Below are 25,047 nucleotides of genomic sequence, written 5' to 3'. Positions count from 1 at the left end.
CGCATATGCTTGCCGTCTTTGTAGATCATGGTATAATGGTCATAACCCATGATGGCTTAGCCAATAAAAACTCTCGAATTGCATTATCCAATGATCCAGTTTTTAATAATGACTATTAGACGAAGAAAAATCAAAATTGAACTGGTTTGAAAAATATTAAACCAAGAAAAAATTTGAACCACAATATATTCAGGTATTCAACCAGACGTAGAAAATACTGGTTCGTTGACTAGTCTTCAAAGTGAGATCAATAAATCCTAAATTGTAACCTGTCTCTCTCATCAGTGACTCTGCCTCCATAGTTACACTGGCCAGTGAGATATGTAAGAGCATCTAATGGAACTTCTTCATAGTCATTAAGAAACATCTGTGAAATAATTCAAAATGCAAAGTAACACTGGGATCTGGCGGGATTGAAGGCGTTCTCCCTGGCGATCAGTCAGGTGGAGCAAAGAATCTAATGCTAGCATCAGGACGAGAAATCTGCATCCATATGGAAACGGTTCATGGCTGCAGAATACTTGGTCCTGATTTATACGGCACATTTTCTATGCATAGGGGCGCTGCCAGCATATTTGTCGGCGCAATAAGAACTTAGAATCCTTTGAAAATATTTTAATATTTCTTTTATGGAATAAGAGAAAATTAAACCGAGTGACAGAAGCTGCAAAAATAACGAGAATACCACAAAACAACAATGGTGAACACATTGAGGAAATGTGAGTATTTGAGGATGAAAGAATTATCTTACTCCCTCACCAAACTTCAAAGCCCTCAATGCCCATTTCATTTTGTAAGCCAGTGACAGTTACTGCATTTTGAAATAGTTGAAAAACCCCTCTTCGCTACAGAATACGGCGGATTCATATTTTGACATCTGGTTTTCGCAAGCTCTCACGTCATCTTTGCTATTGCTCCATAAGACCAGAACAAATGCACCGGAAAGTATGTCCCTTTGTTCTCTTTAATGTCCCTTGCACTTGAAAATAAACCAACAAGGCCAGGGAGAAATGGCCAATGGATTGACGTCTCACCCCAAGATCGCGATCATGCGGGATGAATCGAAGCCTGGTCTTACAGTTATTTTCAGATACCGCGCCAAATCCCTATTCAATGGATAAGCGCTGTCAAGACAAGTTGAGTTAACCACGAGATAACCATTAGATAATTCTTTTACCTATTCTTGATATCTTCAAACAACTTGGGCCAGCTGCATGGCTGGCTCTCTTACCATGTAGATACCACATTAACCAATAATTGGCGCGAGCAAATTGAAGTAAGTACAACAGAAAACAAGAAAACTGAGACGTATACCTGCTGTTGTCGCACACTTATCCTTAGATCGGATTCGTTAAACTCATATGGGATATTCCAACCCAACGGACCGAAATTTCTTCTTTCTTGAACCAACGCGTGGAAAAAACAAAGGCTGAAAAGGAGTTTCTTCCAAACCTGTCAGGATAATTAAACGCATGGAGTACAATAATTGACCACTGATGAAGCCCGTCTCGGCGTGACGTTGGTTATAGAATAAGGTCTACTAATAGTTTTAAAAAAGCTACTCGCTTGCAAAGTCTTTCAACTCGCGGGCTGACATCCTCTCTCCTCATCATATCCTCTTTGAAATCAGTGATAGTACTTTTGAGTGGACTGTGGACACCCGAAGACAAAGAGCTTCAATTTGGAGTGAAAGTTAAACCACGAATATATTTGGACAAATATCTTACTTTTGGTTTATTGCATCCACTGAAGAAGGTGGGGTCCGATATAGGATCACTGTGGTACGATCGCAGCAAATTGGCTCTCAGACCCATTGGTGGTTCGTTTGTCATCTTCACTCCTGTTGAGTCATAGTGAAAATTTGAATTAAAAAAAAAACCGGCGTTAAATGACTCGGTTACAGTCGCACGTTTTATTGTAGTGTAGTCTCTCTGCTGAATCTTATGTTTCTTGAGAACTCCTCGCTATACTAACTAATAGATTAAGAGGTAGTAAGGAATAATTTCTGTGCATTGTTTAAGGGGCACTGTCGCGCAAAATTTGCTGTTTTTAGGTCAAAACTGGGTAAAAAATCTAAATTAGTCCTTAAGCTAACACGTACAACAGTTTTTACAAGTTTGGATCCATTTCCATCCTTTCCATCCTTGGCCGCAAATAACAAAGATTAGTTTCAGTGCACTTCAGTGGTTATTGGTAACAAAAAAGACGTCTTTCAGTGTTTTAACCTAAAATAACGCGACACTACCCCTTTAACTGAAAACTCTCAGCAAAGTTTTTGAGACATCGGCTCCTTAACAACGCTGTTTCAGTACGGTTGGCAACAATGTGAATGGTGTTGACGAGAAAGATAAACTGGAAGACCAAGCTCTCAATTCAAAAACGTTCAAAACGGCTATTCTTCAAGTCTTCTGTACAGAAGGATTTGTCTTGGGGACTTACCGATATTTTACGCGGGCAGATTTTTAATAATATAAGCCTATCTCAGAATCTGACCTTGTTTCTTGTTCAGAATCTTGACCTTGTTTAACATCTCTCGTGTTAGATGTCGAATGCTGCTGCGCAAATAGCTGCAGTTACTTACCATTTTGAAGGATCGAAACTGGGAATCTTTCCGTTGGATAACTGGTCAACCAAAGTCTAAAATTCTTGTGTGTTTTCTCCGGAACGATAACCTAAATATGACGGAAGAAAAAATTCAACCCACAGGCGAGAAAAGGTGTATTACTGTTCCAACACTGCTATCCATAGACATTACGTGAATTACCTCCTCGCATATTTTCTCCAGGATGGGCATCCAGGATGTTGCAAGATGGCAATTTTGCAGTACAACCCAATCACCCACTTCAATCGCCTAAAACAAAGAAAGACAAGGTACATGAACGTCTCAACATAACCCATAACCACCCAGTTCCACTGTATTATCCTTGAAAACAATTATACAGTTTTCTTGAAAGCTTATACATACAGGTAAACGAAAAATTTCATAAAACAAAAAAAATAATAAATAAATAAATTGTGCACTTAGTTCAAAAGTGGCACTAATTGTTAACTTATAGACCGTATTCAGAAATGTCGGCAAAGGAATTATTCTTTTGTCTTTGTGCTAATCACCCTCACTAGCTAGCCTCGTTAGCATGAACAAAATTCAAAAGAATTTTTTCTCCAAAAAGAGGCTAGTGAGGATGATTAGCACAAAGACAAAAGAATAATTTATCGGCCGCCATTTATGAATACGGTCTTTGGTACTATCCCTATAAAACTGAGAGCACCAATGGTACGTTTAACTTATGAATTCCAAAAGGTGGAAACGGATCGAGGGAGCTAAAACAAGATGCTTACTTGACTGATCATCTTTGCTGCAATGGGCCCTTGACCTTGACCAAGCGAGATGGTCTGAAAATGAGACCTTGTAACACCTAATGAAACAACAACGTAAACAGAAGAAAACATTAATTACTTTTGAGAAAGCAGTGAAAACTCAGTCAGTTTTCACACGAAGAAGGAGAAGCGTTTGCCCTAGAATATACTTCGAAAGACTTATTATTAACTGGAATGATTTAGATTATCAGCGCAAATACTTATTTTTATTTATTTAATTCAATATTTATCCAGGGGCATCCAATTTAGCAGAGCTAGTTTAAAGGAGCCCTAAAGGGGTTGAAAGGGCTGAAAGTACTGATACCTTCATGACACTAGAGAGATTAAGCATAACGTTTACGGTAAAAGGCAAACGTCGGACTAAAATTTGCGTTTTGCCAAAAATGGAAGAAACTCGTTTGATGTGAGCTCATTTCTTGCTTGTCAACAGCAGGTATCAAGTAAATACTTTTCAACAGAGAGAGACGAGTTAGAATAAAATAACTTTCATGCTTTTATGACAAGCAGCAGCCCTCTGTTTCGCGTTTACCGTTTACTGTTTCACGTAAACGCGATGCTTAACAATCTCTCTACTCTGATTCGTGATTGGAAAAATATGACATGGGAACATTGAGCAGTGGTCTGGCAAGCCAGGCAGGAAGACCTTGGCTAAGAGTAGCGTGTTGAATGACACAGGTAAAGTAATTACTTTGGTTTTGGTTTTACGACACTCATTTGAAAACCGCTCTAGTGCATGTTAACTGGTGTTATTTTCACGCGTTTCACTTTTCATATCATACCAAAAAGCAGCAACAAAGAAATAAAAATAGAAAGTAGTAAATGATAAAAAAAGGTTTCCATACAAAAAATCCATTGATAAAATTTTAATAAATGACAACCAGAATTGTATTCAACGTAATTAAATTCAGTTGATACCCTTCGTTTCATTGCATAAGCTAAGGCCAGTCATCGTATAATCTTACCAATGTCCTCTGCAAACTTGACCAGACTGGCCATAGGATCCGCGCCAGGTGACAACACGAATATCAATGGTACACAGCAGTCTGAGTCCTCATAGCATTTGGACAAGTCAAATGTAGGAGGTTCGATATAAGTTGGACTCATATAAAACGTGATGAAGTCACGAACACCTAGTGTGACCTAAAAGGACAAAAGCGTGACATGATCAGATCGCATCTTCTCATTTTAACTGTCACAGCCTTTGTTCTCTTTAAACTATTTTTATACTTAAAAGCGTATTTACAGTACACAGTCACGATAAACTATTCACACAATAGGGCACTTTTGAATCAATAAAAAGAAATTTAATTCAATTTTACAATAATAACTAAGCAATTCTTACAAGACATTTTAACGAACAACTGTTAACAAAACAATCAAGAACAAAAAACAAACTGAAAGAGTTACATTTAAGCATGAAAAGTTAACGCCCATTTTTCATTCAAGAGATTTAAGGCTTGCTTGTCTTGATGTAGTAGCGAGGTCATGTCGTTTTTTTGTATCAAACACCATTACTCCATTTTTTAGTTAAAGTGCTACTATGAAAAAAAAAATCAATTCTCATTTTCTTTGGATTTCAAAACTGTGACCCAACATTGTAAGGCTACGTTTTGAACCTGGACAGCCTGTTTGCATGGAACAGTGCAAATTCTGTTACAGATCGCAGTGGTGTTTACATGGGTCCGTGCAAATTTTGAGACCAGTCGCGGCATTTGAATGACTTTTTTAAACTCTCTGCTGTGATTGGTCAAGCTAATGCTTTTAGCCAATCACGTAGTAGCTAGGTGAAGTACGCGCAAACCAAACATGCCGGCAGACAAAAACTTTTATGTGGACAGGTAAAATAAATGCGTTGTTGCATGTAGTTTTAGACTACAAAGTCGGAAAAGCACGCGAAGGAGTTGACTGGGAGACAGTGAGGAGCAAATACGAAGACATAACCAAAATGTTTTTGGAAAAGTACCCTGATAACGACAAGAACAAATACCCCCGACACGGCAGGAAGCTTCAACAAAGACAGAATCCTAAACAAACTAAAAAGTATCGTGCTTTTGTTAATTTGGTTTTTGTCACATTTGATTTTAAACAGAGGGAAATGTGACTTGACGAAAGTAGCAAATTGCGACCTTGCAACATTTTTGCTGAGCAACCAAAAAACATAAGTAAATTTCAGGCCTCAACCACGCTAACCGTGCAAAACCTTGCACGGTTCGGGTGTTTCCACGAGTCCGTACGCATAGTGGAACCGTTGACCTGCTTTTTTCAGGTCCCAAACTTGCACACTTAGCCGCTGAAAATTTGTCCAGTTCCACCGGTCCCGTGTGAACGCAAGGCGGAACCGTGCAAGTTTTGTCCGTGCACAAATTTGTCCGGATCCGTGTAAACGGGTTCTAAAAGCCTTGATTTGACACCGGTTTATTTTTACTGGAATTTTTCTATTTGATGATCCACTATTACTAAGTTTAAAATCTTGAGAGAGTGGATCGACGAGAAAATGACTTCAGACTCATTGAATTAGTATGCAGAACGGGAGTTTCGGGCTTTCAGACTTTTAAACTCGCGTTTTACATATATAATAAAATGCATTTACAAGCTGAAAGTTTAAAAGCTAGTGAGTAAATGACGTCACTTTTCCCTAGATCCAACCCTCTGAGGTGCAATCGGTAAGTTTTACGTGAGTATGGCGGACCGTGAAATCCAAAACGTACACTCAAAATAACAGGCTTTGGATAAAAATCAAAGCTTAAAATTTTGCCAGTCAGTTGCTAAGCAAACACACTTTCAAAATCTGAAGAAAAAAGGAAGTGATTTTTTAATCATAGCAGCACTTTAAATTAAGTCAATAAAGAGAATTTTTCTACGCCAGGAAGGAAAATCAAGCATTTGTATCATTTCTGACCTTATCTGGCCTCAGGCATCTCAATATTATAAGATGTTGAAGTTTGTTAAGTTCGTCTTCCCACGGATCTGGGAGAGGCTCTGTTTGAGGACTGGTCGAGTCATAAAAGGCCTTCCATTCAACAAGCTTAAAAAAAAGAAAAATATTTGGAACTCAATCATTCGCCTCATAAAAGACCTGAGCAGTCATACTTCACCCTAAGCCAATCACATTTCCCTGCGCCAATTCTATTGTAAATCTATCTTCCCAGTGACCAAATTACACAAGTTAAGGATAACAAAACGTTTATCACATTCTCATTTTGTCCTGTTTTCCATGTAAATGTTAAGTCCCACTGTCCTTTTTCAGATTTTCCAAGGAGAAAAAACAGGCCTATCTAAGTGTCTGTATTGGCCCATTTGAATCCCCAGCCATCAATCAATGGCAGGATAAATCAGACCATTTGCAGATGTCTTTTACGCGCGTTAGCTCGATATTCGCCCTAAACAACTAAACCAACTGGTCGACTGCTCATGTTAAATAACAATAATAAGAAAATGCAATTAACGGAAACCTATTTACTTAAATGAGCGAGTCAGTCTACAAGCAAAGAAAATTTGTCATTAGAAACTGCGAGGATGGGAACGAAACAAAAGCTCACATGTTCAGTAAAGTGATTCAAGATTCCTTGGAATGACGGAAGCCCCGAACAACGTACTATCTCAGCCCAGGACTTGTCGGTCAACCAACCAGAGGCAGGGTTTGGGAACTTGTTCTCGAGGGCCACTCCCCCCGTCAACAGGAACCGCCATTCTTGTTCATCAATTTTACCACTGGAAAAGATGAAACAACAATACTTACACATGAGAGTAATAGACAAGGAATACATCCTAACTGCCACGTCCCGCCCCACAATCCATGAGTCCATGACGTGGAGCTTAAAACTCGCATATCTCTCACGTGAGTTAAAATTCCCTCAGATCATCTATATTTAACCCATTGATTCCCAGGGGTTCCCCATTGACGAGTAAAATCGTCTGGCGTTAGACAGAGTAAAACACAGTAAAACACAAAGTGTGGCCGGTTCAGGCTGGCTTGGCAGTCAAAGTGAGTGAGTGAGTGATTAAAACGGCTTCGCTTGTCAGGTATTGTTTGCTTAGCCAATCAATGGGCGATGCCTCTGATTGTTAATTGTTATTTTGTATTTATAAATTAAATTTTAGTTACTATAGATTACCTTCATCTTATTGAAGTATTTTATTACCTAGGTATTCTCAGCTACTAAATTTCATATGAAGCGCCACCCCGTGGAAACGCTGATGATAAACCATGATAATGATGATGATGATGATGATTACTTTACTATTATTATTATGATTATTGTTTGTTTAGCCAATCAATGTGCGATCCTCCGATTTTATGCATAAACTAACTTCTTAACTGACACGACAAAATGATAATCTAAAATTAAGTAAAGACATGACTACACGATCGTTCGATAGGATCCTGCTCACACCCAAACGCAAATCTAAGAACGTTTTAGCCAAACTTTTACGTTAAGACTGGCAATGGGTTCTTACCTTCCCTTGCGTATACCGATGCATAACAGGAAAGAGAATAATAACTTGTCCTTCTCAAACAACGACCGACACACGTTTCGGTAGATGCTGAACAATGAGAATTACAAAAAGAGTTAGTTAATAAAACAGCTAACGATACACAAATTACGAACAACAAATTCCATGTTTGCTTAGTAACGCTTGCTTTCGAGAAGTGAGTAAATACTGCACCGAAAATGGTCCAGCTTCCAAATCCCAGTGATTCAAAGATAAGGGCTCTTCATGTCGAAACCTCAATAAAGGCTTAAGTTGCTTGAAATGTTCCGCTTAAACTGTGAGTAAAGTTTACTCACACTTTGCCCGGTTTTGGGCAAACTATGTGTATAAACCACAATACGTCAGCAACAAACACTTATCTGTTAGTGCAAGTGTGTGAAATCTCACCTGTAAGTGAAATGTTCGTTCAGATTCATGATTCTTCGCGTCAAATCGGACGACGCTTCACTGTTCATGATCGACTATATAAAAAAAATTCGACAGAAAATATGTTACGGAAAACAGTGCCCGCAAAACGCATATTTCGATATTTTTATATTTTAAACTGTCACAAGGATGAGGAACTTACCTGAAGATACAGATTGATGAACCATGTTAAAGAGTACTGATACATTGGTTCAATGTTTGCCAAGTCTGATATGGTAAAAAATAGGATACTGGAGTGTTTAGCAACCTGAAAGTCAACAGAATAGAGGGACTTTTATTTTTTTTCTTTATCCTTGATTACTTAAACGTTAACCGTCAAGGACAAACTTAGGCAAACATTTGTTTTGCGTTATTCTAATTTTGTTTAGACGGAATAGAAACGAATCAAGCACAGTGGGTCTAGACGAACTATATTGATACACTGCGATACAGTACGTCTTCTCTGATGCATGGATTTCCAATTTTTAAGATGATGTAATCAAAAATCATGCAAACCAATGTCCATTTTTGTATTTCAACACGACCATTTCTTTTCGTCTGATGCGATGTTAGCGGTGATGGTGTCTCTTATAGGAATCTTCTAGTTTCTCACACCTCTTACTAGCCTCATTTTCCATGGTCGTACTGTAGTTTAGGACCCGTGTTTCTTCCGATTAAGTTTATTCGAGAATAATCGCACTTTTAAAAAAGCCCAATTTTGATATCCAGCACGAAGAGTTCTGTTATACGTATAAGTGGCGCTTCCCAAAGTCAGCGTACACCTTATTACGCACATTTATGGACATGTCTGTCAAATCGCACGCACAAACTGAATCGAGCGGTTTGCAATGTAAAATACTTCCCGCAAAATTGCAACAGTAGCGCGTGCGCGAGATATAAACCTTTTTTGCACACGAACAAAGTAGCGGCACTGTACCAATATTTGGAGTGCCGAGCACACCCCCAGAGATGTGTTTGGAACTTCTATAATTTCTGGCACGGGTGTTTAATATGCCTGCTGTTTGTTCGTTTACACGCAAAAAAAATATCTTGCCGTGCCCGAAAACCGAGATTTCGGAGTGCCTTGCCACATTTTGTGCTAGTGTAAAGAAGGCCATAATAACGCAACACTTCATCGTTTGCCGTACCGGTTTATAGCCACCTCTTGTCTTGTCGATTTCTTCTTCAGTTTTTGAAGCAATTTCTTGTTTTTCGGAAATCTCCTCGGAAAGTTTCTTGCTGGATGACAGGACCTGAATTAAGAGTAATGTATTAAAATCAGCTATATAAAACAAAACATTCACACATTAGGAGCGAGGATAAGGAGCGAGGATGGCACAGTCGGTTGTCAATTGCTCTCTCAGATGGCACAGTCGGTTAGTGCGCGACCTTGGTGAAAGAGGTCCAGAGTTCGATTCCTGGATCTCACATCCTTGTTTCGACTTCCTTCCGTTCTGTGTAGTTTAAGTAGCTTTAAATACCCGTAGAACGGAGCACTGATGAAGAGGGGGAAGTAAAATGAGCGCACCGTCGACCTCAGGTTTGTCAGTTGAATTACTGTTACGAATTATCGACGTTAAATATGGTTGCTTTACTTTACTTTACTTTACTTTACTTTATCATCACCTCCTGAAGTGATGGGTGATATTACGTTCGTGGAGGAACTAGTGTTAAAGATGTGTCGAATACGTAAATAAATCATTCTCACAGCAAAACGTCGCACTTACCTAAGAAACATCTTGTTGCAATAAATAAAGTTAAGGTAAACAGTTGTCACAATGACTAAATCCATCAGAGCGCACAATGTGACAATATGTGTGGCTACTCCTCTCATCTGGTTAGGGGTGGGGATTACTTGGGTTGTTGTTCTCTGGCCGGAGATAAATTCATGACCTCCCAAACAATACTGCCAACAAACTATAAGCAACTATGCCAACCGATCGGAAGGTATGGCAACAAGCTATACTGCTTCACAGCACATGATCTCCACTTAAGATAACATTTTCTTTCGTGAATTTTACGTAAATACCTCAATTGCTCTCTCGTCTTCCAAAATATTTCCCTCGCTTGTAGACAAAACTTCCAGAATCTTATCCTCGATCTCCTTCAGTTGCTTCTTGTTCTTGGCGCTCTCGATGATCAATTCGTTCTTCTTCTCTTCCAATTCAGGTTTCTCTTTAGCTGCTACAATTCCAAGCAATTGATCTTCCAGACCCAAGGGCGTGATCATGAAGTTTAGCAGGGTGACCTGAGGTGAGGCGAGAGGATGTATACATGTTATTCCCACATGCTGGGGGTCCCCTCTTGAAAAACTGTGCCCGAAGTCTCTGGTTCGAGCCAAGGCCGTTTGGCTCTCGGAGTGTGCCCTCGGCTTATAAGACAAAGGGCATGGCATTTTTTCCCCTAGGCATAGGTAGGCAAACAGTATTTTCACTTTTTTTCACAAGGTTCCCGGCTTAGTTCGATTCAAACAATAAAATTCAATATAAGCAAAAACTACAGAATGAAAAGTTTCTAATGCTAAAGCTATTCTACTCGTCGAGTAGCTTTAGCCGTTTTTCTAGCCGGCTACATTTTTAGAGAATAATGAATAGCCATGTAATGACATAGATTCCTTTGACTGTGGCCGTTGTCTTCGTTGTCCTTCACAAACCGTTAAAACAACAATTTGAAGTAAGAAAAAAAAACCAAAAAACGTTCGAGTATGTTGTGAAACAAGATGGGCCGACAGTGTTTAACCTACCTTAACCGATACTTCAGGAAGATAGTGGGGGTTTCTTAGCTTCGTGGTGAGGTAAAACCTGAAGTCCTGCGAAAAGAAAATAAGCAAATGTTAAAGGTAAAGGTAAGTGGGTAAAGGTACACCTTATTTAACGTCGGAAGTTCCTTTACTCTCTAGAGAGTATTCTCCCAGGAAGCCGTTTGCCGTGTTGGTGGACTTTCAATAAAAGTTGCAAATCACAGACAATTATTTCACAATAAAGCTTCTTACCCTACTGAATTCAACCACGTGATCGCCCATACGTAAATACTCCACTCCACCCTGCAAAAAATCGCTTGATGTTATGAAACTTTTTGCGCGTGAGAAGAAAACAAAAATCTTTTTATCTTTTACTATAGTAGTTGTGATCTGTAAGTAATGTTATCCCTATTTTAATATAGCTTCATATTGTAATTATTTTCACACGACCCCACAAGTTCTGAGCTTTAAACCCTATCGTGTTTAAATAAAGGATATGATGATGATGATGATAATTGAACAGCCAATAGGTGCCTGCAATAGCTCCGTTGAAGAGCTCTTGTACTGGTTTTGCAAAAATTCCAATCTAGTCCTAGCAGTATAGCAAGGAAATTGTCACAGTGAACCTAGTTCAATGGCCAATGTAGCTCTTACGAGTCCGCGATAGCTCAGTAACGATCACTTGAATTTTTTCCAATTATCCCCGAGTCATTGTCGAAAAAATGCCGACTCAGACCGAGGCGCTCACTGAAAAATACACTTTTCCTGAATCAACTGAAAGACTCACACAAACCTGTTTGAACGTTTGTTTCAGCAAGATGGGCTCCAACAGGGGGTCTAATTCCTCTCCAACGTTCTCCAACAAGACAGGAGAACCAAACTAAAGACGAAGCAAAAACGTAACACAACGTGTACGAGAACAACGACTGTAAAGTACCAAACTACCAAGCAATGGCTTGGATACTACGGCCGACTCAGTTAAATACACTGAAATAACTTAAAAGCCTCAACTTTAATAAATATTATCTAAGGTTCTGAAAAAAAGACCTCAACTCCCTCCTCCCTACTACTAAACGATGAAAAAATAAAGAGATCTCTTGAGTCAATTTTCAAACAAAAATCGTAATTTACCTGTATGGCATTTTCCAGAGTTCTGACATAGTTTTGATCCGACAGCTTAATCACCTGTCGAGGGAGGGGAAAAGGTACATTAGACGCATTCGAAAGGGATCAAAGCAGGTCACCAGTCACAATCTTTTTTTTCAGTCAACGTGTGAAATTCTTGATATAAGAAGGAAGACTAATTTCATTAAAAAGACATGGCTTTGAAAAGGAAACAAGTGTGACCATTAGGGCGTTGCTGGGTTCCAAATGCATTATGGGGCGGAGACCAGTCATGGCGTAAATATAGTTTACGCCATAGAAAGTGCGGCGTACGGGGTTTTATGCACGAGTTGTTTGTGTCAAAAACCCGAACGAGCGAGGAACGAGCGAGTGAGGGTTTTTGACACAAACAACGAGTGAATAAAACCCCGTACAAAGCACTTTCTATGACGTAAACTGTTTATTACACATAACATGAGAATTTTCATTAAAATAGTTTTCTGAACGCGAATTAGAAACAAAAACTCACTAACAATAGAACCAAATGCAAATTTAATTTAGTTCAATAACAAAGTACGATTTGCACGATTTGCACGAGATGCACGAGTGATTGGCATGGAAACGCCTTTACGCTATCGTTGATTGGTTATACTTCCACATGTGAAATAGCTGTACGCCATTCTGATTGGCTGTATAGGCCTTTTTCACATGTGAAAATAAAGCGTATAGATTTGTACAAATGAGCTTTATGGAATAAAATTCTCATGTTATGTGTAATAAAATCAGATACAACACATCTTGTTCATTAATCTATTTTATATCCATCCAGAGATACTCCTAAAAGGAATAAACTCATTATTATTCCAAACACCATTGTTTTCTGTTCAAGTCGCAAACAACCACCACTTAAGCAACAATTACTGCAATCGATCGATCTAACCAAAGGTGGAGATCCCTATAAAAATCTGCATCACAACTTCGGTCAACCCCTTTAAACTAACCTGCAGATTGTTTGGTTTCTCCATGTTCTTAATCCACTTGTTAGCTTGTCCTTGAGGATCAATCATGAGGGGCCAGCGGTGCGAATTTGTCACAATAATCGCGTTATCAAGCGAAAAGCTGAAATCATTCAACGAAAGGAAACAGAGAAGGATCAAGGAGGAGTCAAAAGAACAAATAGCAAAAACACAAACAGGGAGCCGGCAAAGACGATTTACGGTACACGAGGAAAAAGAGAAATGGTAAAGAAAGCGCTTTGATGTCTCGCACCACAGGACTTTCTCTGCGCCAAAATAATCCCTTCTCCTTGAAGCTGATCAACTGTCGTAGCGCTTATTGTCTTCATATTCAAGTGGTTATCTTGTATTAGTATTTACTAAAACACTGGATAGCGATGAACGCGGGCGCTGATCGGCTCGTCAAACTCCGAATATCCTGTGCTATTTACCTCCGAGCAACTCGGGAAAAAATGGCGTCCCGATTTGCATCGGTGACAAGTGAAGAAAACATCCAAATTAATTTTTTGTGCTGTATATTATCTCACTGTTTTAGTATATACTAAAAACAACTATTCACCTCAATGTCGGTGGCTAGCGTTGGATATTTACCTCGCCGCTTCGCGGCTCGGTAAATATCCACCGCTAGCCACCTCCACTTCGGTGAATAGTTAACTATCGTACGTATCAAGGACTCTTTAGGACATAAATTTGACTTCCTCAAGAACTTCAATGGTCCGTGCGGACCGAGTTTTGGAGTTTGGTAGTCAAGATCGGCATGACACCATCTCCCTTGATACTGTCGAACAGTTCATGTTTTGCTACATATCGCAATGAATTATACAAGCATTCAACAAGTTCCTCACTTGTCAACTGGCAACCCTGCAATCTGCCACGTTCGCGTGGACAAAGGATCTCCAAGTGTAGCAGACAATGAGAAGTTATCCGAGACAGGTACACTTTTTTCTCTGCATAAGCTCCACCACTCTTTAATGCAATCCTGAAATAAAAATGAGATCACAACACCTTTCATTGAAAACTGAACAGAGCAATGGACAGACTTATCAAAATTCAATAACAAGCTCAAATATCAAGATCACTCCTCTTACGCTGATAATATTCTTTATTCTCAATTCCTGTCTGACTGATATTTCATTGAAATTGTGAGGAGAATTTACGCAACGATCTCTCCTGGGAGTCAAAGGGTCATTAAGAGCGAGGTAATCCTTTCACGTATGTTGTTCGTTCTTATGTTGCGTTTCTAATGTAAACCAACCCATATTGTTAAAGATGGTGGTGTAATCAAGGAGAAACCGCCTTACCTGTCGAAATTCCACAGTAAACGGTCCGAGATAAGCAACAATTCCTCCCGACAACAAAACGTCACCGACAATATTATTGTACGTCTCTGCAAGTTCTTGTGCAACCTATAGGAGCAAAGCCTTTTAGCAATTGTTTGAAAAAAACTTTGAACTGGGAAGACCAGATTATGCAAAGAGACCTAAACCGGAGTAATCATTTCGATTGCTTCGTATATTACAATAGTATTCATTTATCGATCACGTGTGATAACAAGCTCGGTTTTAACTAGAAAAGCCGATCACTGACATTGAATCCCCAGCCCAGGGCCATGTTCTTATGTCAAACTAATTAGACTAATTCAAATGGCAAGGCCGGTGTTTTCGACTGAGCTAAAGGGGCTATGTCACGTTATTTTAGGGTGTTTAAGGGAAATCTTCAGTTAATCACGAGTTTAAAACTCGGAAATGGTAATGTGGGATTGTTACATCACAAACAACATGATTCTCTCTATCCATGCGATTGTCCATAAACTTAAAAAACGTCGGATTCATGCTTCTCTTTCCTTTTGTTGTATTCCTTGTATGTTGTTCAACAGTTGTAAGTGGTTATTGCAATGTTTCATTCTACTTTTCCGGCATTTAGGGTGTCATGAAATTATATCATTTGGCGTGACATAGCCCCTTTTAAATTTTCTTCAGGGTCTTCACGAGGTACCTGGGTCCAACGAGACCGTTCTCCTCCAAGCCCACTAATGAGTTTCTCAGCTCGCAAGAGCTTCTGGGAGCACAAGGCGATATTTTTTTCCAGTTCCTACAAAAAAAAACCAGAAATCTTAGTTCACTTTTCTTGCTTTACTTTACATTTGGCCTTGTTTAGAAGTGAATCAAAAGAAGCATAGACTTTGAGGAAAGGGAAAAATGTTTTCGCAGACCCGATTACAGGACACATTAACCTTCGATTTGGTTATTAGAAACTGTCCTTTGTCTCAAGTAAAAGTCTCTGTTACGAGTCTCCAGTTTCCGTAGCATGAAGCGACAAGGAGTATTTCTACTCCCCCCTGGATGGAATACTAGTCCATCGCAGGGTTACCCCCCGGTACCAATTTCAGTATACACCTGGGTGGAGAGAGGCACCGTGAGAGTAAAGTGTCTTGCCCAAGAACACAACACAATGTCCCCGGCCAGGACCCGAACCCGAGTCGAGCACTCTAACCATGAGGCCACCACGCTCTCCCCTTTGTCTCAAGTACGACGACAATATTCGCGGTTTGTGTAATTATTATTTTCAACCCGAGCTTGTGACGCTCTGGTTGTCTTACTAAATCTCGGTCATTTTATCATATACCGTATCATCGCTCCGAGAGTTGTCAAGCTAAAAAATTCATAGCGAATCGTTCAAAATTTCTTTTAAAGAAATAACTAGTAGTTCGACCTCTGGTATTGCCACAATAATATTCAGAGAAAGTGAAATTGTACAGCATCAAGAAAGAAGCGACTCGGATAGTACGATTTCTCCTAACGTGGAATGCAATAAAATAAAACAATAATGACTAAATATCCATGCTTGTCATACTTGATATATAGTTTGATGTTTACAGTTAGCCCTAACCTGCTTCTTGTTAACTTTTGATCTATAATCGTCGTTTAAATTTTGCAGTTTGTCCATGACTTCCTTAAGCTCGCCTCTCTTCTCGTTCAAATGAGACATCTGCAGTGCCAGAGTGGATTCAGCTTCCTGAAGACGCTTGCGTTTGGGGGCAACGAGCTAAAATGTATAATCATGACTAGTTAGTATCAGCATTCATCATCTTCATCATGAACTAAAACTGAGGCGAAGTAACTCTGTGCGTACTTTAGAGGTGATGCACAACAATGAAACTTTTCCTACTACCCTTTGAAGCACCTCTTAAGCGACAACTGATGTAAAACAAATAAATCATGGTGACGTTACCTTAGCAACCCTATCGTACACCTCGATGGCACGCACCCAGGAACAGAGACCTTCACACGCTGACGATACGTTCTTTATCAAAGACGGGTGAAAGTCTGGATTGGTAACGTATTTTTCACGGATCTTACGGATTATAGGAACCGGAATGTTTTCTTTGTCGAAGAACTTCAGACTCTCCAGAAATTTTAAGTCTCCAAGAACCTGCAAAGGTAATCAAAAGGGTAACTCAAACTGAATCGTGAGTTTTTATTCACCACGGCAAAGAGGGGCACAAAACAGAACGAGACACCCATCATGGACCAAAGAGACCACACCACAACACCGGGAACTCCGTTCCCTACCCTTTGCGACCAGTGTGTGATGCTACGACAAAGGCAGCTCCCTCCGCTCTTTTAATAACTTAAAAGTTATTTTAAGTCGACCCTAAGCGTTGGCCCGCACAGTTGGAACCCGTGACCTCTGGCAAGATAGCTCGTTTCAACCAACTTGGCCAACCGGATGATTCACTGGATAAACTAAGTATAAACTGACAAACCTTTTTCGAAGACGCCCAATAATCCTCCACTTGTTTACCATCAACCATTTTCTTTTCCGGTTTTACCCCCTGTACAAGAACAGCAAGAGGTGAGAATAGACAAAACAAAACAACACGCTAAAAACAGAGAATAACTGATGCTGCTGCTGCTGATGATCTGTTGATGTTGATGATGATGTTAACAGTTGAAAGCAATGAATTACTTGGCAATTGAAGGTTGATTTTAACTTTGCAATGTGCACCTTATCTCTGAACTTAAGTGACTAAGTATTTCCAATAAATAAACAACCTAAACCTAACCTACCTATCTGCAAATCTAGTATTAGGTGCACTCGCAAAATAATAAATGATCTATCTTTCTACCTGAACTCTTTTTCTGCCAGTGTGGCCATGTTGTTTGCACTCAGGAATAGAGTACCATTTACGTTAAAGCGTCTTTCGATGTAGAAGGTCCATGTATGTTCGCATTAGCTTATAGTAGTCATATTAAGACCCACATTGAAAATGAAGTATGAATGTATGGGATTAAGTGTCGTCAATCCAAATTACTTTAGCCAGTCATAACGCCAGGCGCTAAAAGCGTTGCGTCTTCATCTCTTATTGGAGGAGAATGACATCAGGGAGGCGTCAGTGGTTAGCATCGCCCAGTCAATCTCAGTCCAGGAGTTGGATTATTTTTGTGCCAAATCAGCATTGTTCTAGACAAGCAAAGAGAGCGCTGTTCAACCAACTCGGCAGTACGCGCCTCGTTGGTTATCTATCACTTCATATCCAGCGCGCCCTCGTAGAATAATTGTTAAATATTTCATTCTCCTTATAAGCTTGTTTGTTTACTTTATCGTTTCATCACAAACAAGATAATTCTGGGCAAAACGACCTTAATCCAGCCGATTTCCCATAAACTTGAAAAACGTTGGGCCGACTTTTTTCAAGATTACCCAAATGCAATCCGTTTCAATCTTGTCCATTTGTGTCCATACATAATTGTCTTTCCTTCTTGCTGGATTTCTTTTATGTTGTTCAACAGTGGATATTGTAATGTTTTGTTCTACTTTATTGGCATTTTGGGTGTTATGAAATTACACCATTTTGCGTGACAAAGCCCCTTTAACTCTTCCCCACCTGAGAGCGAGACTTACATATTTCACTCTGCGCAACGCCAGAGGATTTTACTCGTCGACTGGGGCCGCTTTAATTGTCAATGGGTGGTTCTGACTGGGTATATATGGAAGCCATATTATTATTTTTTTTATGAACGTCGAAATTTACATTAATTAGCTGTGAGGGAATAAAGTTAAAGGTAAAGGTTAAGTCCCTATATTTAACGTCGGTAGTTCCTTCAGCTACGAGGCTGGTATCAATGGAAGCCGACGGTGCGCCTTTCACCCCCTCCCTCTGTCATTGCTCTATTTTACGGGTATTTAAAGCTATAACCACACGGATCAGAGGGAAGCCGAAACAGACGTTGAAGTCACCGAGGATCGAACTGGGGACCTCTTGCTCCGAAAACCGCGCACTAACCATCTGAGCTATGACTTAAACTTTAACACAACATCGACTGGAGAGCCTCTTGCTGGGTCATGATGCCTCACTCACCTTCAGTATACAAACAGCTTCCATGACCATACGCACTCCCGAGGGAGGATTGGTCATTGCTTTTACCAATGAGATGTCCTGTTGTTTCAGAATATCCAAAGCTGATACTGCTGCGTTCAGCGCTGGCATAGCAACGGCTAACTGCTCTTCACATTCATCCTGAATTAGTGAAGAGCAATAAAGGCCAACAGCATGTTAAAAGGGAAGTGCTTTGTAGACTAAGAATCGCTAGATTTGCGAATGGAGGAACGGCTATTGCGTCATTCCGCATTTCATATGCTTCGGTCACTCTGTCAAATCTTTTCAGGAAAACAAACGGTGATAAATTGAACTGTTCCCAAGAAATGGAGCTTAGTGAAAAAGTTGGTAGAGAATTACACCAGTATAGAGGTACGGGAATCAAAACCGGACGCATCTCGAATTTTTCAAGGCTTCTTTCACGACAATGTTATAACTGCGAGGATAATTCCTTCATTTCAAGTTTCATTTACTGTCGATTGAAAAACTAACAACATATCATTTGGAACGTCCCTTTATATGCTGAATATTCGTGTTTTAACTATCGAAAACAGTATTTTATCAAGCCGATCGCCAAACCGAGAAGTCACATACTAGACCATGTGTTTCACTTACTATTAATCTCGCTTTTAAACGACTTCTATTTTCAAAATGTTGTGTTAGAAGTGTTACAAAATGCAGCTAAATAATTAGTAAACTCTTGAATAATATTAGGACAGAAGGAAGGTCCTCATTCGTTCACCTTAATAGCTTGGGCTTCCTGTGCAGCCTGGTTCGCAAGAGCTTCGTCAGCCTGCACAACCTGTAAAAAATAATAACTATTAAAATTATAATAATAATAATAAAATAATAATAATAATAATAATAATAACACAAAAATACTCCACTTTGAGAAAAACATTGAATTCTATTGTCTATTCTTGTCCACAGAATGTTCTGACTGTACTAACTTGTTTCTTCTCTTCAACCTCCAACGTCTCATCTGCTATGATTTTTATCAGTTGTTCAGTTTCTTTACTTGTTTCTATCAGTTCTGGCTGCAGTTCTTTTAACTCTTGCTGCATGATTGATACCTGTCGGTTAAACCAACCAAAAATGGCGTTGCGTCAGTCTGGTTGTGAGTTCATTAGTGAAAATCGTCATGTGATTGGCAAAAACATAACAGAGGCTATATGCCAAAATTGATAGCCTCTGTTATGTTTCAATGAGATCCGGTCAATCTAAATTTTTTTGAAAACTTTCGGTAACCGTTCCTAGCCCAGCTCACCACCCACCCCCTTCCTCTTCAGTACGTTAATGTCGATTATAAACTGCCGTATTTGATCAATTTAGAAACAAAAACAAAAACCTTTGTAAGTGGCGGACAAATTTAACACCGTTCACATGACGTCTCACTCGTCTGTTAACAAATTGGCTGACAAACAAACCGCCATAACGACCTTCAGTCAGACACAAACCCCACAAATTTCTGAGTTAAAAGAAACACATTCTGTTTTAATGAACGAAATGATATATGAAATGAATCATATATTAAATTGCTGATATGACATCAAGTAAAGCTACGATCCTCGCAGTTATGAAGGCAATTTTGTGCTAACAAAGTCATTGGCTCATAGCTCAGTTGGTTAGAGCGTCGCACCGGTATTGCGAGGTCACGGGTTCGAACCCCGTTGAAGTCCTGAATTTTTCAGGCTTCTCTACCAATTGCTAAAATTGCGTTCATAACTGCGAGGATCATAGGTTAACCGTTTACTTGACATTGTGTTTTGCTTACCTGGGAAGAAGCGAAGTCAAGTTTCTCCAAGCCCTTTAGATATCTCGTCTTGAGAGTTAAAATCTGGAGTCGTTTCTGTCCAAGTAGTGACTTGAACGTTTTTATGAGTTCAAGGTATGACGTGGGTGTGACGTAATTACGCCGAAGAAGGACAGCATAAAACCTGAAATAAAAGGACATCAGTAGCAGCGCATAATACCAGTAACTGCTGATAGTGTGTTGGAATCATAACGTAACTTGGTGACGAAGGATCGCTCAGGTGACAGCTAAGTTTGACAAAGCCGGACTATTGCTTGTGACTCAGGAGTGTGCAAAGTCATCTTCAGAGGAAATTTATTTATCCTGGAACGTTGGGTCATATAAACACCCTGGTTATTAACTTACAGTTGCAATTCGTGACTTGAGTTTCATCAGTTACTGCCCGAATATCTATTTGTCTATTGTCAATAACACTAAGTTAAGAAGACAACGTAGACAAAAATTGGTTTCGTGGAGAAAGAAGAGGTAGAGTTTACCTTTCTGATAAGCTTCGCACACTTTGGTGAAAATGCTTGCACAGTGAAACACACTCTCCTCTCACTTCGCGGGACATTTCAACTTCATCCAAATATTTATTAGCAACCATCCCCAAAGCGTCCTCTGGCCACGCCTGTAAACACAAAGAGAAGAATCTAAGATGACGAAACGCTGATGAACATAGGTTTGTAATATGACTGCGTGTTATGGGTTTCGGTAAATTTTGGTTACTTTCTCGATGTTAACTTAACATTGTTTTCCCCTTTGGTTTGTGATCTCGGCAGTGTGCATTTCGGTAGGGAGGTAAGTAGTCGCAAGGACCCACTGGGGATCACACCACTGAAGCTTTTCACGGTCGCTTGCTGCAGCATGAAGCGACTGAAAGTATTTACACCCCACCCTTGAGAGGATGCATGTCCACCACAGGGTTACCCCCAGGAGTACGAGGTTGGCACCTATTTATACACCGCGCACCGGTGGCTCAGTTGGTTGAGCACCGGGCTGTCACGCGGGAGGTCGTGAGTTCAACTCCGGCCGGACCAACACTCAGGGTCTTTAAATAACTGAGGAGAAAGTGCTGCCTTTGTAATTACATCTGCAAATGGTTAGACTCTCTAGTCTTCTCGGATAAGGACGATAAGCCGGAGGTCCCGTCTCATAACCCTTCAATGTTCATAATCCTGTGGGACGTAAAAGAACCCACACACTTGTCGCAAAGAGTAGGGCATGTAGTTCCCGGTGTTGTGGTCTGTCTTCTGTGGTGTATCATGGTTGGGAGGGTAAATGCTCGGAGATATTAGCTACACCAAGCTACTCTAAAATCCGAGGGTAAAGAAAGATATATGATATGATATGATGATATAACCTGGGTGGACAGAGACAGCATGGAGCAAAGTTTTTTCGTAACTAAAAGAAACCGGTGACAGAGCTCGGCCTACGACCAGCGATCCTGGGACGCACAAGCAAGCCTTGTCACGCTTCAGGGAAAGCGTTCCTGTTATTTAATAAGTCTCAGCGAGCGATTTCAGGCTTTGCCTTTCAGACGTCAGTAACAATACGTTAAGAAAATGAGGTAAGAACCTGAAACCAATCGATGGTACAGCAGTTGATGAGGGAGGGAAACATCCTGAGTCTGTTTCTAAAAGCGTCACCAATCGGACTCATGCATAACACCACGTGCAAGTTACGGCAAACACGCTCAATGAAAAATTTGTACATGGCCAGTGGACTAGAATCGACCTTCAGGTTTCTTTCTTGAACAATGTTTTGCATCTGAGGAGGAAAAAAAGAAATATATCGGTATTGGTTGCATAAGAGATATCTATTAAAGAATAATTTTAAGTGCTATCTTTGTTCCCATAACAATAAATAAATAATGATAATGATAATAATGATGATGATGATGATGATAATCAACTGAAATCAGAACAAATCAAATCAAATGCTGGTTTTTGAGGAGATCTACAGGGGAAAACCGGAATACCCGGGGGAAAACCTCTCGGAGCAGAGTAGAGAACCAATAAACACAACCCACGTATGGCGCCGAAACCGGGAATCGATCCCGGGCCACATTGGTGGAAGGCGAGTGCTCTCACCACTGCGCCAGCCCTGCTCCATGTAAGACAGCTGAGCGTTATCCCTATTAAATAATGGAAACGGGCGAACACAAGGACAAAGACCGAAAAAAAAATATGGCCATGTAGCGTGAGAATTGAACCCACGACCTCTGGATTAGACCACCGTTGCCACAGGGTCAGATGTAGCAGGTCGTGGGTGTTCCAGAAAAATGACCATTTAAAGGAAACATATATTTGAAAACAAGTCCAAACCCGAAACTTCATTTAATTACGATGATTTAAAATACGTTATCCTTCCCTCACTGATGTTGCAACTTGATATCGACTCTTCATGCTAGTCCACAGATGCAAGCAATCCTACCTGTTCTGTAATTTCAGCTTTTTCGTCAGGCTCGTAAATATTTGGAACATCACCCGTGTTCAAAATCATGTTGATGTCCTCCAAGAACGCTTCGTCCTAATAATAAAGCAAAGTAAAAACAAGAGCTGTCGTTTGGATTACTTTTTGTGTCCCATACAATACAAAATAACTGTACAGACACCCAAAGACAAGCGAGGAGTCTTTTAATTTTTCTGGAATTTTGGTCTTAATTATCAACAGACGTTTCGACTGACACCCAAAGACAGTTAAGGTAAGTAAACTAATTGGGTAATCAAAGTAAACAGATCCGCCGAGAGGGAGGCTTGCTTTAAATTTGCGCCATATTTTCACGAAACAAACCTAAATCAACCGACATTTTCGACACAAAATAAACAGCACATGTAATGTGCCTACCTTTATTTGATGATCACCAAACAGGAAAACCGTAGAAACTCCGTCGAAACCCGCCCTTCTCAGCATCTTCTTTACGTCTTCTCTCCAGTCCGTGAATGTGTATGTCTTGGTGATTTCAATTTGAAAGAGTTCATAGTCGGACATGAAAGCTGCCAGCTTTGTAGCGCTTGCTCGACCAGAACCACCAATACCTAACACGGCAAATCAAGAATTGACTCCAGAAAAGGATTGAAGTGTATTTTTCAGGTAGGCGAACATGGAAGTTAAAAGCGAAAACATGCCATAGTCCTACCACTTATTTCAAGATGCGCAGGAAGGTGGCCTGTAATAGTGCCCAACAGGGTCTTAAACCCCCGAAATACCACAACACATTGTCAAAGATAGCTCAGTTTATAGAAGGGAAACTCCCACTACAAAATTCAAATTGCTCGTTCATTTTAATGGAGTGACGACCTCGTTAAAATGATCAAGATTTAGAATTATTATGATTTTTTATGGTCTCTGAAAAATGGTTCCATGAAGTTGTTCTTATCTTACATATGCCAACGATCCCTGCTCAGAAAATTAATTACTAGCAGAACTTGAGTTCGTGTGATGATGGATCTCATCTCCAAGTCAACATTCACAATTTGCTCCAGCCAGTGAAATAGCAGAACTCCCATTTATGGAAGTAAGGATGGCGCAGTGGTGAAAACACACACGCCTCCCAGCAATGAATCGCAGACTTGCCGTCACATGAAGGTTGAGTCTGTTGGTTCTCTACACTGGGGCCCGTTCCTCGAACGTCCCGAAACTTTCCGGGCATTTTTCGGGTGCCCCAATTCCCTCTGTAACTTAAGAACGATGAGGTCTTCAGTCACAAAATTTCACAGTCAGTTAGTCTTGAAAATTTGTTGAAAGACTAGTTCATCAAAACAAGCGGATGGCAGTGTCGTAATTGGCTTTTCGGGCCTGAAAAGTTATGGGGACTTTAGAGAAATGGGACCCTGCTTCGAGAGGTTTTCTCCGGGTATTCCGGGTTTCCTCTCTCCTCAAAAATCAATCTATGATTTGATTTCTGTACAGCGGTTTCCCCAATTAATGCCTCAGCGCTATATACAGTTAACACTTAAATAAAGTTCACTATAATTATTTTTTACACCCGGGTAAAAGCCACGAGAAAATCTAACATTAAGAATAGTAAGAGAAATTTAGCATCGTGTTTACGTAAAAACGGCAGGCTCTTGTTTGCCATAAAGGCGTGAAAATTCTCTTATTCTAACTTGTTTTGCTCCTCTGAGATATTAGAGAATGTTAGCATCGACAACGAGTATGACTTAGAGTACGAGTTCTGGGATTTTGACTACCGCGCATCCGTACTGCGCAACCCGGCGTGTTCTACTCGTCCCGGCAAGTTGGTCTGTGTGACGACTTTACACCGAAAAGTCATAGCGGTAGGTACGAGTTTGTCAGAAGGAAAATGCGTTTGATTTACGACTGTTTCTTTTAATTTAAAGCTGTAATAATCATATGCTAACAATCCTCAAGTGTTAGGTAAATAATAATTATTATTATTAAATTCTCAACTTCGGATAATGCATTTCGCGTGCTCTGATTGGTTCACTCAATCTCGGTTATCAGCTCATATACCTTAGTTTGACCTTATATCGTAAATGATTGCGCTAAGCGTCGCTAAGCTAAAAACGTTTTCGCCGGAAAGCGAAATTTCTCTCTGAATAAAGCCAAAAAAGAAAAAAAAACTTTTTTTTTATAGAAAATTTGGACCAATTCCGACGTTTAGAAGTACGCGAATAGGCAAAAATGTTTTTGTGATGAGCCTACGTCTGTTTGACCACAGGTATTACACAACATCGCATCTTCGTCAAGTTTTTTCGATTTCGCTCGGATT

General features: G+C 40.0%; 1 protein-coding gene across 1 annotated transcript in view; it reads right to left on the bottom strand.

Annotated features, from left to right (window-relative positions):
• Positions 1-25,047, bottom strand: part of LOC138015345 (dynein axonemal heavy chain 3-like) — an 81,838-nt gene that overhangs the window by 14,770 nt on the left and 42,021 nt on the right. The window contains exons 51-83 of the mRNA XM_068862345.1: positions 23,160-23,350; positions 22,746-22,841; positions 21,888-22,079; positions 20,807-20,940; positions 20,292-20,454; positions 19,468-19,590; positions 19,260-19,319; positions 18,500-18,658; positions 16,904-16,972; positions 16,369-16,569; positions 16,027-16,182; positions 15,133-15,228; positions 14,439-14,543; positions 13,983-14,116; positions 13,123-13,240; positions 12,149-12,202; positions 11,811-11,897; positions 11,270-11,320; positions 11,021-11,086; positions 10,307-10,525; positions 9,426-9,530; positions 8,441-8,545; positions 8,260-8,333; positions 7,837-7,923; positions 6,918-7,089; positions 6,278-6,403; positions 4,341-4,518; positions 3,340-3,416; positions 2,765-2,851; positions 2,582-2,672; positions 1,728-1,840; positions 1,315-1,452; positions 270-367 (exon numbers count right to left, since the gene is read on the bottom strand). Coding sequence (XP_068718446.1) covers positions 270-367; positions 1,315-1,452; positions 1,728-1,840; positions 2,582-2,672; positions 2,765-2,851; positions 3,340-3,416; positions 4,341-4,518; positions 6,278-6,403; positions 6,918-7,089; positions 7,837-7,923; positions 8,260-8,333; positions 8,441-8,545; positions 9,426-9,530; positions 10,307-10,525; positions 11,021-11,086; positions 11,270-11,320; positions 11,811-11,897; positions 12,149-12,202; positions 13,123-13,240; positions 13,983-14,116; positions 14,439-14,543; positions 15,133-15,228; positions 16,027-16,182; positions 16,369-16,569; positions 16,904-16,972; positions 18,500-18,658; positions 19,260-19,319; positions 19,468-19,590; positions 20,292-20,454; positions 20,807-20,940; positions 21,888-22,079; positions 22,746-22,841; positions 23,160-23,350 — 3,925 coding nt within the window. The remainder of the gene's footprint in view (positions 1-269; positions 368-1,314; positions 1,453-1,727; positions 1,841-2,581; positions 2,673-2,764; positions 2,852-3,339; positions 3,417-4,340; positions 4,519-6,277; positions 6,404-6,917; positions 7,090-7,836; positions 7,924-8,259; positions 8,334-8,440; positions 8,546-9,425; positions 9,531-10,306; positions 10,526-11,020; positions 11,087-11,269; positions 11,321-11,810; positions 11,898-12,148; positions 12,203-13,122; positions 13,241-13,982; positions 14,117-14,438; positions 14,544-15,132; positions 15,229-16,026; positions 16,183-16,368; positions 16,570-16,903; positions 16,973-18,499; positions 18,659-19,259; positions 19,320-19,467; positions 19,591-20,291; positions 20,455-20,806; positions 20,941-21,887; positions 22,080-22,745; positions 22,842-23,159; positions 23,351-25,047) is intronic.

The sequence above is a fragment of the Montipora capricornis genome, chromosome 9 (genome assembly GCF_036669925.1).
Source record: "Montipora capricornis isolate CH-2021 chromosome 9, ASM3666992v2, whole genome shotgun sequence".
NCBI classification, from domain to species: domain Eukaryota; kingdom Metazoa; phylum Cnidaria; class Anthozoa; order Scleractinia; family Acroporidae; genus Montipora; species Montipora capricornis.
Note: the sequence above shows the minus strand (reverse complement) of the source record. Positions and strands in the feature narration are given on the sequence as shown.